This window comes from Lissotriton helveticus, chromosome 8 (genome assembly GCF_964261635.1).
Source record: "Lissotriton helveticus chromosome 8, aLisHel1.1, whole genome shotgun sequence".
NCBI lineage: Eukaryota > Metazoa > Chordata > Amphibia > Caudata > Salamandridae > Lissotriton > Lissotriton helveticus.
Window position 1 is genome coordinate 1,309,797,109 of NC_136069.1, and position 16,325 is coordinate 1,309,813,433.

The following is a 16,325-nucleotide window of genomic DNA, read 5'->3' on the forward strand; positions in this document are numbered from 1 at the left end:
CAGAGACACTTTCCGGAAGTTTCCCAGTCTCGTCTATTGATTTTTGTAGTAGACCTTCCAAACGGTTGACCTCAGAAGTTAGCTTGTCTATTTTGCTAACCAAGGGCTTCATTGCACCTTTGATTTTTGAGTCCATTAAAGTTAACAATTTATTAAATTGGGCGTTCGAAAGTGTAATATACGCTTCACTAGTCAAATCATGCTCCTCTTCCTCAGAGTGTTTCCTCGGGGGGTTTGCTACTCTGTTCTTTGCTGACCTTAGGCATTCCCGTTTACCCAGAACCGGTGCTGGAGGAGAAATAGATTGATCCTGATTAATAGCAATGTCAACCAGTACCTCGTTTACACTCAGATCTTCAACTCCAGCAACAATACCACTTGGCTGTATAGTAATAGAATCTGGGAACAAATCAGGAGTGACACTATTAGTACTGTTATTTATTAAAAGGCCAAAAGGGTCATCAGCCTCGATATCAATAAATGGAGATTGAGCAGATGAGTCTATTCCCAAAGACGCTCTTCTATCAAGGTTGATTTTTTCCACTACCTGCACCAAATAATTTTCCATAGTGTTAGTAGACGTGGTTAACTTTTTAGGGGGCATAATGAACTGTATGAGCAACCAAAGTCAATGTAACTTACGCAACAGATTGGTCGACAATTTCGCAGCTCAGCAACGGCAGCTCCAGGGCAGCGAGCCAAGAGACCAGGCCCAACCCAACCTTGGCCAACCTCGGACGGCCTCAGACGGCCCGCCCTTTGTCCGGGCTTCGTCCGGGCGTCCCGCTCGCGTCCCGCGAAGCGGGTAACAGCGGCGCTTTTGTGCGCCTCCTGGCGCCCTCGCGTCACTGTGAAGCGCGCCGCCGCGTAGGCTGCCGGGAATTGAAGTCCCGGGGCGGCGACGCGTGCAGGCTGTGCAACAGATGACTCTCGGCGGTGGCGGCTTGTCTCCAGTGCCCCTGCAGCCAGAAGAAGAGGTCCGGTCAGCGTCAGCGTCAGCAGGTAAGTAAAAGTAAAAGGCTCCCCCTCTGGATGCATAATTTCTCCATGGTTCTGTGTTAGTAGATGTGGGGAGAGTTTTAGTTTGTGATGTGGTACTATAGAGAGCTGCAGTAGCGTTGTGTACCACGGCTGTCTTGCCCACGTTGGTGCAATTAGAATCAATGTGAGAGAATGTTGCCTTAGTTTCCGTACCACTAATGGAATTAGTGGGAGAGGTGGAAAAGCGTAAGCAAATTTGTTTGACCAGCATTGCATTTGGATAATGGGTGTGGGTATCTGGCGGCAAAGCTTAGGCATTTGGAGTTGCTTTGTGTGGCAAACAGATCTATCTCCGGTTGTCCCCTCATTTGAAAAAAATGGCTGAAGAACTTGAGCATGCAGCTCCCATTCGTGTATCTGTTGTCTCTGAAGACTTAACAGAACTGCCAATTGATTGTGAACTCCTGGTAGATGTTCTGCTAACAGATAAATGTTTTGAGGAATGGCCATCTCCAAATGCTCTGCGCCAGCCAGGAGAGCTGTAGGGAGTGTGTTCCTCCTTGCTTTTGAATGTAATACATTGCTGTCTTATTGTCCGTCCGGACTAGTACAGCTTTGTTTGATATGTAATGTTGGAACGATTTTAGAGCTTGAAAGATTGCTAGTAACTCCAGATAATTTATGTGAAGTATCTTTTGTTTTATTGGCCACGTACCTTGTACTGTGTGACTTTGTAAGTGCGCTCCCCATCCCGTGAGAGATGCGTCTGTGGTCAGTATTATTTGTGGAACTGGCTCTATAAGCGGCCGGCCCTTTGAAAGGTTTTTGTTGTTCCACCATTGCAGAGAGCGATGCGTCCGGTCGTCTACCACCACCAGTTCTGTTATTTCCTGTCAAGCCTGATTCCACTGACCTGCCAAGCATTCTTGTATGGGGCGCATTTGTAGTCTTGCTTACGGGACTATGAAAATGCAAGATGCCATCATTCCTATTAACTGCATAAATACTCGAGCTTGTAGTGAGTGTTGTGCTTGGAATGTTTTGATGAGATTCTGCATAGCTTGCATTCTCAGTAAGATGGGGTACGCTATTGCCTTGGAGGTATCTATAGTGGCACCTAGGTACTGCTGAGTTAGGGATGGTTGTAGATGTGATTTCTTTAGATTCACTGTAAATCCCAACTTGTGCAGCAGGCAGACGGTTTGATGCGTGTGCTGTACGCATTGGTTGGATTTTATTAGCCAGTCGTCTAGATATGGGAATACATGAATGTTGTCCCTTCTTAAGTGTGCTGCTACTACTGCTAGACACTTTGTGAATACTCCAGGTGCTGTTGTCACTCCGAAGGGGAGCACCTTGAATTGGTAGTGCTGACCTTCTAGCACGAACCTTAGGTACTTTCTGTGAGACTGATGAATAGGAATGTGGAAGTAGGCGTCCTTGAGGTCTAATGTGGCAAGGAAGTCGCCTTTCTCTAGCAACTGTAAAACTTGTTGTAATGTGACCATATGAAAATGGTCTGAGTGTATGTACTGGTTTAGGGGTCTTAGATCTAGAATTGGTCTGAGAGACCCGTCCTTGTTGGGTATGAGAAAATAAAGGGAGTAAACTCCTGTGTTTTGATGTTGCTTTGGTACTGGTTCTATCGCATTCTTTTGCAGTAGTGATTCCACCTCTTGCCTTAATAGTAAGAGGTGTTCTTGTGACATAGGACGTTGTCTGGGTGGTATTGTTGGAGGAGTGGAAGTGAGCTCCAGGCAATAACCTGACTGAATTATTTGTCTCACCCACCTGTCTGTGGTGATGGAGTTCCAGACAGGTAGGAACTGTTGTAATCTTACCCCGGCCGGAGTGGATTGGTCTGGGGGGATGGAAGGGAAGTCACTGTTTGAGAGTAGAGGCGTTGCGATTGTTGTTGCCTCTGTCCTTATTATTGTTTCCTCTATACCCTCCTCTATAGTATCCCTTACTGGGCGAGGTTTGGTTGGGTTGTTTGTAAGTAGAGGAGGTGTTATCAGTTTGTAAACCCTTTGATGCGCCGCTATACGAGGAGCGACGAAAGGAAGGTCTATGGGCTTGTGTTTGTAAAGCTTTTGTGGTATCCGTATCTTTCTACATTTGGACCGAAAAGATGTTGTTGGTCAAATGGCTGGTTTGATATACTGGCTTGTACTTCAGGTTTGAAACCAGAGATTCTTAGCCATTCTTAGCCATGCATGCCTACGCAACAATACCCCTGTATTTACTGCTCTAGATGCTGTGTCTGCAGTGTCTAGTGCGCATCTTATGGAGGTATTAGTTATAACCTTTCCTTCTTCTATTAAATCAGCAGCCCTAGCCTTATATTGTTCTGGCAGGTGTTGCATGAGTGACTCAAGCTCATCATAATGAGCTCTGTCATATCTTGCTGACAGAGCTTGAGTGTTAGCATTCCTCCATATATTGGCAGCTTGTGATAGTGTGCGTTTCCCTGAAGCATCTAAAAGCTTTGATTCTTTGTCAGGGGGTGGAGCATCCCCTGTTTGCGAGTTGGCTCTTTTTCTCGCATTTGACACTACCAGAGAGTCTAGTGGCAACTGCCCCTTAATGTATGCAGGATCAGAGGTAGCCACTTTATATTTCTTTTGCAGTCTGGGGTTAATTACCCTGGCCCTGACTGGGTCTTTACATATTTCTGGTGCGTGTGTTACCACTCCATTAAGTATTGGAAGTGTGGTAGTGGTTTTATGTGACGTTAACAGTGTATCCATAAGAAAATCCTGTTCTATTGGATCTGTATGCAGGTCTACACCATGAAAAGTTGCTGCTCTATGGATGAGTTGTGTGAACCCAATGGTGTCATCTGGTGGAGATGGCCTAGACGGGTATGCCTCGTCTTGTGGTAGATCTGGTGCATTGTAATCCTCCCATGGGTCACCTGATGATCCAGCCATATCATCTGGGTCATTAATGTCATCTATTTGCTGATAACTCTGTTGTGAGTATGTATCCCCATAATCCTCCTCTTGTGGTATTATACTATGTGCGCTAGCTGGTGAGTGCACAGGAGAAATATTTAGTAGTATTTCTACTTCTGGTGAAGGAATATTTGTAGGGGAAATCTGAACATGCTTCTTTGGAGGAACAGGAGATGGTTTAGGACAGTCAATTTTCCTCTTTTCATCCACTGTGTACACCTTTCCAGTGTTTGGATGAATTTTTAGTCTTTCGCCTTACATCAGGATGGAAAAGCTCTTCTATAGGTAAATCCTTTTTCGGCGCCAATTTATGTGGTTTGGAACCATCAGGCTTAGCCTTCACAGTGTCTATTGCCTTGGAAACAGTTCTTGATTTCGGTTCCGAAGACTTTTCTAGCTTTTTCTTTGGATCTGTGCTTTTTGGATCCGAAGCTTTTGGTGCCGAAGAGTGTTTCGATATGGAAACCGCTTTCGGGTCCGCTTTTTTAGTTACCGGAGTCGTCTTTGTTTCGGTAACTTTTGGAACGTCTTTCGATGCCGAATTTGGTTTCGGAACCTCTTTCGGTGCCAAACTTGGTTTCGGTTCGGTAACTTTCAGCATTGATGGGTGTGTCGGTGCAGGTGTTAACTTCGGTTTAAGCACTTTCTGCTTTTCGGGACCGACAGTCAAACTCGAGCCCGAGCCGAATGGAGGCTTTTTAATACTCTTCGCTGCCGAGCCCGAAGGCGGGGCGTCGGAAGGTTTCGATCGATGCGCACCCGGACCCGAAGGCGGGGGTGGAACCAAAGCCTGTCCCGGTATGGGGGGTGAACAGGGTCGACGCACTTACTCACTACCTGTTGACCAGCTGGAAGAAGATCGCCATCTTCGGATCGATCCTCCTCACCGGAAGCTGACTCTGCTTCGGAAGCGACGTCTTCTTGTTGTTCTTTGACGTCTACCTCGATCGGCGCCTCATCGATGATGAGGTCTGGTGTCGACGACGATGACTGCTCCATAGTTCTTCGTGCTCGACAATCCCGGATTGTTTTCTTGGACCGGAACGAAGCGCAGGCCTCACAGTCTCAACTCTCGTGCTCTGGAGACAAGCACAAGTTGCAAACCTCATGCAGGTCAGTGTGGGGAAACTTGTGTCCACACTGAGGGCACTTCTTGAACGGTGTTCTTTCCCTGAGCCAAAGGCCCAGTGGCACAGTTGGGCCCAACGGCCTCGATGAGCGCTGGAATGGAGAAGTGGATCCTCTCTTCAACGCGGGCGACCGGAATCAGTGTCGATGATGATATTGATGTTTTAGTTGATTTATGGATTCGAAAGGAGACAATCTGAGGATGGAGTCGATGCCCATGCGCACTACGGTCTAAGGGAGGAGTCACCTAGCAGACAAAGACTCTTCCAAGACAACAACAAAGTGTAATCATCCGGGCCCACCACCAGATGGTGATCTAAAGCAAAAGTGTGTGGTCTGCAGCCCATATGCCTCGAACATAGGTTTTACTATAGGCACATGCGATTCCAACTCTTCCCACTTAATTAGGAATTAGGAGTTGGCCTAACGGCAAGGGCGCTCGACCTCAAATCTGTTGAACCGGGTTCGAGTCTCGGCAAGGACGCGCAACATCCTGTGATTCTAGGAAATTAACTTAATCTCCTCCGTGCCTAATAAAAATGAATATGTCCTCATATAACGCAACTGGTGTTTGTGTAAAGCGCTTTGATACCCGATACCTTGGGGAATAGTTGGTAAAACACCCCCCCCAAAAAAAAATAATGAATGCAGCAAATTAATACAACCATTATTGCTGACCGAGGAGCACAATCAAAACATGCAACTAGCAGGAGTCAGTACAACCCTGAACCCGAGCAGCAGGTGGGGCTGTGCCCTAAGGCCCCAAACCTGTGTCTTAACCTTCCTCCAAAAGCAGCCCATAAGTGGTTGTTATGGCCAACGTTCCACCGCTACCACCATTTAGAGAGGAATCTACTGCTAAAACTAAAAAACAAAGTGTGCCACTGCTTTGCAAAACATATAGACCATTATATAGCAGGATATGGAAACATCCTATTTGTGAGAGGTTCATTGGATAGGAAAAGCTAAAAAAACAATTGATATGGGATTGTGTTGTTATAAACTGTAAATATGCCCTTAGCATACACATGGGTGAGTGTATCAGTTTCTTGCCTTCAGATTTTTTCTACAGGCACCTACAACACGGTCCTGCTCCTCCTTGACCTATTCACTCATACAATCCTTATCCATCTGAAAGGGTAATGCCTTGGCTGGAAATGTATTTTATTCCCTCGCAGGTGTGAATTAAATGGACTGACAACAAAGGGACATATGCATCAATGAGGGAACTGCTTTATTTATAGGCAACAAAATTGATTGATCTGTGAGCTCTTCTAGGAACAGGTGCTTTCCGCCTCAAATGGATCTTGTTTGTTGGAACATCTCTGGTATTATCTCAAAAGCAGACAAAGTGGATTGGATTGCTTAAGTTCAGAAATTTTAAATTGTGTTGTGTAAGGAAACAGGCTTTTTTTGTTGCAGGTTTAGCCCCCACTTTTTGCTTCAAAATTGTGCTGCTAGTTCTCCAACTAACATAAAAAAAGTGGTCTTCTACCAATGCTAATACTTTACGTTGTGCACATGCACTTGTACTCTGAAGCCAAATTTTTCATTTAGTGTTATGGTGTACGAATCACAGATGAAGTTAATTTTTAATGCATTGTCAATTCTTAGCATGATTCTTTCGTTAAAATTTCCAAAACAAATGTGCATCAGGGTCCCTTTCAGTGAGTCATTTTCAGCAGTTACTGGTTTCTGTCAGATCAGGCTTGTGTACTTTATTTGGTGACCAATAGAGTTTAAAGATGAACGTGTGTATGTCATCTTTAAGTCTCTGGTGCTTCGCTTGAAATTAGCTTTGATGTCCTTCTATCAAAATGTACCCATGTCGCTTCTCAGTGAATATTTGCACACCTACTTTTGTTTTAGTAGTCCGTTAACTATGCAGGTTTTGTGACTTATTTTGGGTTTGAAGAACGCCCTTTAAAAGTTGATTTTTTTCTCAATGAAGCAACTGGTGCTGGTAAAACGCTGAATGGCATGCATAATCAGGCTTGAAAAATCTTTCCTATATGTGCATTTCTTTGCTGCCAGTGATGTTGGTTTTTATTCTTTGCAAAATAAATCCTATTCTGAATGCTTTCAGAGTCTGTGACCATGTTTATTTCAAGTCCATAATCAAAACAACAAACATCCAAATAAATGCTTTCAGAGTCTGTGCCCCTGTTGATTTTAGTTCTACAATCGAAACAAAAAAACGAAATAAAAAATGCTACCATCCTAAGGCCTATACCTACCAGAGTTTCTGAGACCAAAACGTTACTGTACCAATTCTGCATCATTTACAAACTAACCACTCCATTATCTGGGTCATGCTAGAAATATCAGAAGTGCATACGTTTCTTTCCGTTTAGAAACTATGACACCAGTTTGTTAAATTAAGTCAGTAGTTGATGTTCTCCAGTAAAAAGGATTACAGAGAGTTGCAAAGCAAGGCTAAACACTTTAAAGAGACCTAGGTCACTATGGAGTTTGGCCACAAGCCATTCTAGGGAGACACTACAGCAAGGCAAAGTGAAATGTGAAAAATCTCCTGGTAAGAAGGGTTCCTTTACACTGAAGTTAGGACTTTGACCATGCATACCAAAAAATGATGGCTGTGACTCAGAACCACCTCAAGTTTTACTCAGGTCGGCCCATGGAGTCCTTTAGCAAGAAAATAGAAAATAAGATAATACACTGATGTTAACTGGTCATTTGTGCAAAGAAGCAAATGGAGACTGTTGCTGATGGTTTATGTGATAGGCCAGTAAAGTGCAGGACGGAAAACATGAGAATTTCTTATGTCGCTGTGGGTAGCAGGTGTCTTCTTCTAGAAAATGAGCATATACATTACGATAGCCTGGATCATTCAACATCATCTGTTATCCTATTCACCCTAGTGCTAATGGATCACAACAGTGATACCCAGAGGTGGTGCTATCGATGTTTGTGACCCCTCTATGGCTGTAAAAAGAGCACTGGTTGCCATTATATGCCAGGGATTCCAGAAAGAAGTTGTGTCTGAATGGAGCTGCCTTCATATCCATTTACATAACAGCTACAAGAGATGATTGATGGAATAGTTGACCAATTATATGGTAAGACAACACAAAAAAATACCAACCCAACTCTAGAGGAATCACTAAAGATTTAAGTGGGACATCCTGCTCCCATGGCTCCAGTCTGCATAAAGGAAGGATTGGCCATATTAGTTGATTTCTGTGGGTCAGTTTCAGTGTGCATATTGGCCGAGCAAATGGAGCTAACCCATGGGCCTCCACTATTAAATATAGGAGTAAGATGACTGAATAAATGGAAAGGTTCAATGTCAACTACTAAACCAATCAAGTTGAAACTTGCCTTAAACTACTAAACCAGTCAAGCCTTGGTATAGTGCTACATTACAAGAAAGCCACAATGCCTGAATATATCCCTTATCAAGAGGTCAGTCTAAAAAGAGATGTGGCTGATCAAGACTAATTCAGAACCCCAGAGAGGTTACCATGAAGTAATATGAGGTGTAAAAATAACTCTTATCAGAGAGGCATCAAACCCAATGCAATAAGCAACCATGGAGTATATTCTCGCTATCCCACTGAACACAGACAACTCTAAGAAGCACACAAAGACCATATGTATGCGTTGTAGAACAAATGCATGGGAAATTGTTAAAATTCAACACAGAGTAGCTAAGCAAGAGAAAATCACATATTTCTGAAAATGCTGCTCTTGTAGTGTAGTTTTCTAAACTGGAAACAGAGCACAACTTACTCTGCTATTTATTTATACATTTTACTTTCATTTGAGTCTGTAATTTTCCTACATAATAGACTTTACTAGAGCAAATACTTACGAAAAAGAGCATTTTTGATTTCAAGACCACTGCAGGAGTTCCTGGTGGAGCTATGGGTGGTGCGCTTGGTGGAATCGTCAAACAAAATTGCACATTCCATTTCAATTGTGTAGCCTGATCAGGAAACTGTTTAAAACACATTCATATAAAAAGTTAGAATAGTTAAGAATGGTGCACTGAATTTCTTGAGTAGTTTATAATTTGTTCAACATATCTTCTTCCACATAAATTCATTAGAATTCTTTTAATTAGCAGGAAGACATAATGCTTGTTCAACCATCTTCAAATCTGTTCATCTCGAATTCCTCGCCCCTAACCAATCCCAAATACCACATATAATCTGTTATAACAAGTTCATAAACATTTACTTTCTCTCAAATATAATCTAAAGATGACATAAATCAGTCATACATAACAAGTCAATTCTTGGTTTTGTTAAAATAGATTATTAGTGACTGACCATGTGTTAGTAAATAAATATTTTTAACAGTGGACAAGGCATTTAATGTGCTTGAGGATAAAAGTATTAAAAAGCCTGATCAAAATATCAACAAAGAATTTCTGCTACTGTGTAAAGTTTGTAAGCTTTGTCACAGTTAAAATTCAACTCTTCTCCCATTGACGATTTTCGAATTAACCGTAAAAGGGCTGCACTTGAGGGTGAAAATTCCACCTGTAAACAGAACTGTATCGCTTGCCCTATCACATTTCAATCAAGTCAAACGTCACAAAACAAATGTGTTTTAGCCATATTAGTGCCACAAACCATCTGTATAAAAGGTTATGCCATGCTTTATTTGTAGGCATAAATATGCAGTTACCTATCTGTTAACTATTTCTCTCAAGAACTTTACCCTACCCAATTCTTATTCCTACTCTCCCATACAGGACACTCGCTCAGAGCGGTTTGTTACTGGAGAATACAAAAATAGAGAAAAACTGAATTCTGTGGGAAGATGATGGGCAGATATTTTTTTCTTTTAATTCAGCTCCTTTCCTACTGGTAATTGCTTATTATCTATTACTTTCCATGGTAAACCAAATTGCTATTCGAGGCCCGTAGATCTACATGTACTCCCAACAGCTGCTTGGACCAGACTGGTGAAGAAGATTCAACCGAAGACTCCAATGAAGCAGTGGACATGAAAACGCTGCATATTGCCATGCAACAAAGTCTTACGTCCATTGAGGCTAAAGTGGATACCAAGTACACCAGAATGGACTATTAAATATAAGCTGGAAAAGAACGATGGACGCTTACCTGGAGCAGAAGAAAGACACACCACCATCGAAAATACTGTCTCTAATCGCAGCAAACAGCTACTCAACATGGAGATGGTTCTAAAGTTTATATCTGCGAAAAACGAAGCCCTGGAACAAGATCTTGCAGAAAAAACCTGCACATATTGGAAATACCATAATCTACAAACATTGGGAAAATGGAGTATATAGAGCGACTGCTTATTGCACTATTCGGTGCAGAGGCCTCCTCAAAAATGCTGATTGTCGAATGCGCCCATCGGGCGCTGATGTCCTGTCCTCCACCAAGGACTCCAGCATGGCCAATTTTTGCTAGACGGTTGAATTATCAAGACCAGGACACTGCCCTTCGCCTAGCCAGGGAAAAACGGAATCTGCAGTTTGAGGGCAAATACAGTGACTATATATACCGACTTCACTGCAGCGGTCCAAGAAGCGCGTAGGAAATTTGCACCCATTAAACAGAAACTGAGAATGGCTGATGTGCTCTCTGTCATGCTCTATTCTGCCTGCCTGTGGATCTCCTACAAAAGAAAAGATCACTTTTTCAATTTCCCACAGCAGGCCGGAGACTTTCTACATCACAACCCTTTACGTAGATCCCCGTCAAAGCCCTCATCTGCAACGTCTAGAGCATCATCACCAATGTCAAAGACATGCTGATTTGGTGATTTGATGACACTAACCCGCCTTTACTTCACTCTATACCTTATTGGGAAGGTCACTTGTGCACTGTAAACCTTCTACCCAGTGTTACTGCCTAACTCCAAACTACTGACATTCCCAGCGTATCCTGCTGATGACACACCTATAATGTTGAATTGCTGCACTTCTTTATCCTTTCCCCACTCATATCGGCTCATGATGGGGCACATTTGATGCGCAATATCTAACCCCTAGGGTGCCCTCGTCCATTCAAGGATGACCCCGTCTGGCTCTTTGGATGTCTCTCTACAGAGTATCCCAACATTAGTCCTAAATTGGTAACTTAGACTATCTGTTCTTATTTCTTTTCACTGCCACTCTATTTTCTATGAATTTTCTTTCAAGTCCGCTCTTTTCCCTTATTTCTCTAACCCTCCCACTCTAGCTTTTCTCCTCTCTACCACTCTCATTCTTCACCTCTCTTCCTTATTTTCTCTTTCTATTCGTTCGCTACAATCTTTATTACAGTTCTTTCTTAAAGCACAGGTGATATCTCTATATCACTACTATGGATGTTAATTTGTTATGGGCTTTTTGGGAGGGATGGATATACCTGAGGGGTTTGGGCTGTCAGAGTGTGAGGAGGGGTGGCGGAGGGAAGGGGGCAGTGGTGGGGGGTGGGAAGAATGGGTAATTTTCAAACTATTACTATGCGCATATAATCAACTGGTGCTGCCACACTACTCATGTCACACAAAATTGAGCTTACACCAATGTCTCGTCCCACACATGGTTACTCGTCCACCTTGAGTTGTCTATCACTGCCACAGGTAGGAACAACTGCACACCCATAAAATATAACTGCTGATCCTGAGATGTTAGGGGCCTGGGTGACTCACATAAATGGAAACACTTAATTGCCTATCTAGAGAGGTGTAATGTTCACATCGCCCTACTGAAAGAATCTCATCTAAAAGAATCAACCCATACTACATTTTCGGCATGCTGGGCATCCAAAGGACACTTTCCTACCTTTTCCTCCTGTGCATGGAGAACTATCATCCTCAATCGCAAAGGTGTACCATACACAAAGCTATGCGCTTTAAATGATGATCAGTGGCGATATACATTGATGTGAGCTAGGATGGCCCCGACATTGGTTACCATAGTTAATTGCTATGGTCCTAATTCTAATAACCCAACCTTCTTTGACAGGCTTTGGGGGTGGACTATTGACATTGGCTCCCCCCACGTTCTATGGGGAGGAGACTTTAATATCACACTGGACAAGATAATAGATAGATCACACACCCTAACAACATATCACAGTTCTGCAGCTATACATATCAGAGACATTATAGAAGAACGCAAACTCAGATTCAGAGGGCACTTCACCCTTCGGCTAAGGAGAGTATTTTTACTCTAGTGAACATAATAGTTGGTTGAGACTGGACTATTGGGCTAGAGTCCAATGGCCTAGGCAGCTGGATGCACAGGGTCACATATTTAGCACATGCATCTCTGATCACTCCCATGTCCTGCTGGAGCTATGTCTCTAACCGCTGCGCCCTCAGGAAAGTCGTGGAGACTATCTCCCACTCTATTATTTGATGCTCCGTTCCATGAGGAACTAAGGCAAGAGATTGCTGACTTTTTCGACCGAAACAAAGCTTCTGTCCCAGAGATAGGAATGATATAGGAAGCCTTCAAGGTTGGAATCGTCAAACAAAATTGTACATTCCATTTCAATTGTGTAGCCTGATCAGGGAACTGTTTGAAACACATTCATATAAAACATTAGAATAGTTAAGAATGGTGCCTGTCTGTCCAAAGGCAGTGGGATTTTGCGGTCAATACAAGTTACAGCCTAGAAAACTGGAGTCAGAGTTGAAAACTTTCGAAACCCGGCTGGGCGGCGGCTTCGAGGACCCTAAACTCTCTAAACAAATCTGCCACACCCCATCTGAGTATCGAGAGACAGTGGAAAGAGAACCATCTATCGTGGGAAGTATGTATGTGCTTGTGCATAAGGCGAAGGCGAACCCCCAAGGTCATACCTTGGCAACCATGACATGCAAACCCTGCTTTACTTATGCTATTCTTGAAATTCGAGATGTGGACGGCTCATTGGTCCAGGACACCCCGGATATACTGAATGCATTTGCCACATTCTGTAGGACCCTTTACACCTCTTGCAGGCAGCAATAATGATGCCTACCTTGAAGATATTGCACCTGGATGGTTAAGTGACACAGAGACAATACCTGGCTGCAGAGTTTAAGGAGGATGAGATCAGACAGACCATAATGCAACTCCAGGCAGGCAAAGCCCAGGGACCAGACTGGCTACCAGCTACGTTTTATAAAACATACAATGGCAAATTACTCCCAAACCTGAAATCTGCATACCAGGAGGCATGGGAAATGGGCCTCCTCCTGACATCCATGCGAGAGGCTATTATTATTACTTTGCTTAAACCCTGGAAATCCCCATAGAAAATGGCAGTCTTACAGACCCCTATCACTCACTAAATTGTGACATTAAGATTCTTGCAAAAATACTATCTAATCGCCTCTACCTACTCATGACATTCCTGGTTCGCTCGGATTAATCTGGCTTTATTCCAGGGCAATCAACATTGCATAACTTAAGGGCACGGTTCGAGCTCCTAAAGGATACTAAACCGGATCTAGCTGCGATGGTAGCTTTTTTGACGTCGCCATAGCTTTTGACTCGGAGTGGGATTATTCAATAGTGCTACTCTGGCGGATGAGGTTCCCTACTTCATTCCGGATATGTATAGCTCTCCTTTATTCAAAACCTGATGGTGAAAGTTACAATTAGCGGTGCAGACTCAAGACCGTTCACAATTTCCAGGGGCACCCGAAAGGGTTGCCCGCTATCGCCATTGCTCTTTGCCTTGGCAATAGAGCCACTGGTCGCAAAGCTCTGTCAACACCACCGGGACTATGCACGCAGATATCCCTCTCGAAATCCAATAGTTTCCTCATATGCAGACGATATAACACTTTATCTGAGGGACCCGCAAAATAGTCTAAATGAGGTACTGCGCGAGTTTATTTTGGGGGGGGTACATTTACACACAGACACTGCCTTTGCAGGCTGCGTGTTTTGGTGCAGAACAAAGTGAAGAGTCGACATGGCACACATCCCGGTGTGCCATGCCTACAACCCACTGCCCTGGCATAGATCAGCCACCCCTCTAGCTGGGTGCACTATACCAGTGGTGAGGGTACAGGTGCATGAGCCCTGTACTCCTACAGTGTCTAAGCCAAGTCTTAGACATTGTAAGTGCAGTAATGCCATTAAGAGTATTGAAAGGAAGATGCAGCAAAGATGTTGTAAAAGCACAGTCCTTTATTACGGTCCAGTCAACAGCTCTCCCGGCAGCAACTGCCGTCCGGGAGTTCCACGCATCACAACACAGGAAACTCCACCAACTTCCGACACAGAACTCACTGCACATACCATCTCCAAATCCTCATCACTCTGCTCCAACTTATCGTGAGGAAGGGGCAACCTGGACAAACAATCAGCCACATTGTTTCTAATTCCAGGAACATATTCCAGATGATAATCAAACTCACTTAGCCTGTATTGCCATTTAGTAATGCGAGGAGAAGCCCTCCCACCACCTTTCGTAGTAAAAAGATCAACAAGAGGCTTATGGTCAGTTTTGAGTATTATGTGATTACCCCAGAGGAAATTCCTGAAATGCTGTACGCCCCACCATAAAGCTAACGCCTCTTTCTCGATGGTAGAATATGTGCTTTCAGCTCCACGTAAGGTTCTGGAAGCAAAGGCAATTACTTCTACCTTACCATCCATCCTTTTCTGTGAAAGAACTGCCCCGAGACCCACATTGCTGGCATCGGTAATTACAATATTCTGGTCATTAATATTAAAAAGCTTGAGGGGACGTGCTTGTACAATAGCATTTTTCAGTAAGGTAAAATCACTGGCACATTCTTGTGACCAAACGTATTTGACATTTTTTTTCAACAAATTTCTTAGAGACACAGTCCTGTCAGAAAAATTCCGAACAAACTTGGCGTAATACTCAACTAGTCCTAAAAAGGAACGCAGTTGATCCTGGTTGGATGGTTCTGGTGCATTCTGAATGGCATCTAACAATTTCATTTTGGGTTCCATCCCTTTGGCTGAGATGTGATGACCCAAATAATCCACACTATCCCTGAGAAATCTGCATTTGTCTTTTCTTAATGTTAGCCCAAAATTCTTTAAAATTTCCAAAACCGTTCTTACTCTGCTATTGTGTTCACCCACAGACTTGCCATAAATGAGAATGTCATCCTGAAAGAAGACGACTCCCGCAGTATCTTTGAAAAGATTACCCATAAGGCGTTGAAAGACTGCGGAAGCCGATGCCAGTCAGCACCGGCATTCTCAAATAACGGATAGCACCCTCCGGAGTCACAAAAGACGTAAGGTGTCTTGAATCCTTGCTTAATACGACTTGGTGATATGCTGAAAAAATGTCTAGGGTAGTGAAATACCTGGCACCCTCCAATGTAGATAACATCTCATTAATATTGGGCAATGGTTGTCGATCAACCCAAATGCAGGCATTCAAGTCACGCAAATCCACACACATCCTAAGGGACTTATCAGCCTTGCGCGCTAAAACTATAGGAGATAGCCATTCTGATGCTTCTATAGGTTCAATTATACCTAAGAGACGCAATCTCTCCAGTTCACCCTTTAATTCATTTCGCATACTGAGTGGTACTTTGCGAACTTTGTGTGCAACCGCTTTAACTCCCTCTTTCAAAATAATCTGGTGCTGAAAACCTTTGAGTTTACCCAATTTGTCGCAGAAAACTTCTGGAAACTCATGCACCCATTCACTTTCACCAGAAATATTTAGGGAGTGTACAGGCTCAAAATCAGGCAAGGAGGCATAATACTGCTTAGCCTCACGTCTTGATAAAATCATGTCTTCATGATTAGGATCAAGGATCATGCCAAGCTCACCCTGTTCATGCCAACCCAACAAATTGGTACCATCTTTTACAACATAGATGATGGAGGATGTAGAATCACCTTTAAACTCAACTTCTCCTCTAAATTTTCCTAATACTTCCACTCTTTTGCCCCCATATGCAAACATTTTAATAAAGGATTTGGACAAAAGAATAATTTCTAACATGTCTAAATCCTTAACATTAACTATGGAAAAAGGAGAACCCGAATCTGCTAGAAATTTGATCCTTACGCCATTCACACTAATGGAACAAATAGGGGATTTTCATCTTGGAGATCCATCCATTGTCGCTATCTTAACAACACCATTAGCATCCATGGGAGAAGAAGACAACATTAACAATTCATAATGCTCATCCTCATCATCCACATATAAGCGTTCATCAATACTCTTCACCATTTGTGAAGATCCTTTCTGCACCCCGGTTGCCTTACACATACGTGCTAGATGACCCTTCTTGCCACATTTAAAACAAGATTGATTAACTGCAAAG

At 43.2% G+C, this 16,325-nt stretch overlaps 1 protein-coding gene across 2 annotated transcripts in view; it reads right to left on the bottom strand.

The window, feature by feature from the left end:
• The window catches only part of MED14 (mediator complex subunit 14), a 941,548-nt gene that overhangs the window by 31,678 nt on the left and 893,545 nt on the right, over positions 1-16,325 (bottom strand). For both annotated transcript variants that reach the window (XM_078658290.1, XM_078658289.1), the window contains one exon: positions 8,902-9,027. In XM_078658290.1, the coding sequence (XP_078514416.1) occupies positions 8,902-9,027 (126 nt within the window). The remainder of the gene's footprint in view (positions 1-8,901; positions 9,028-16,325) is intronic.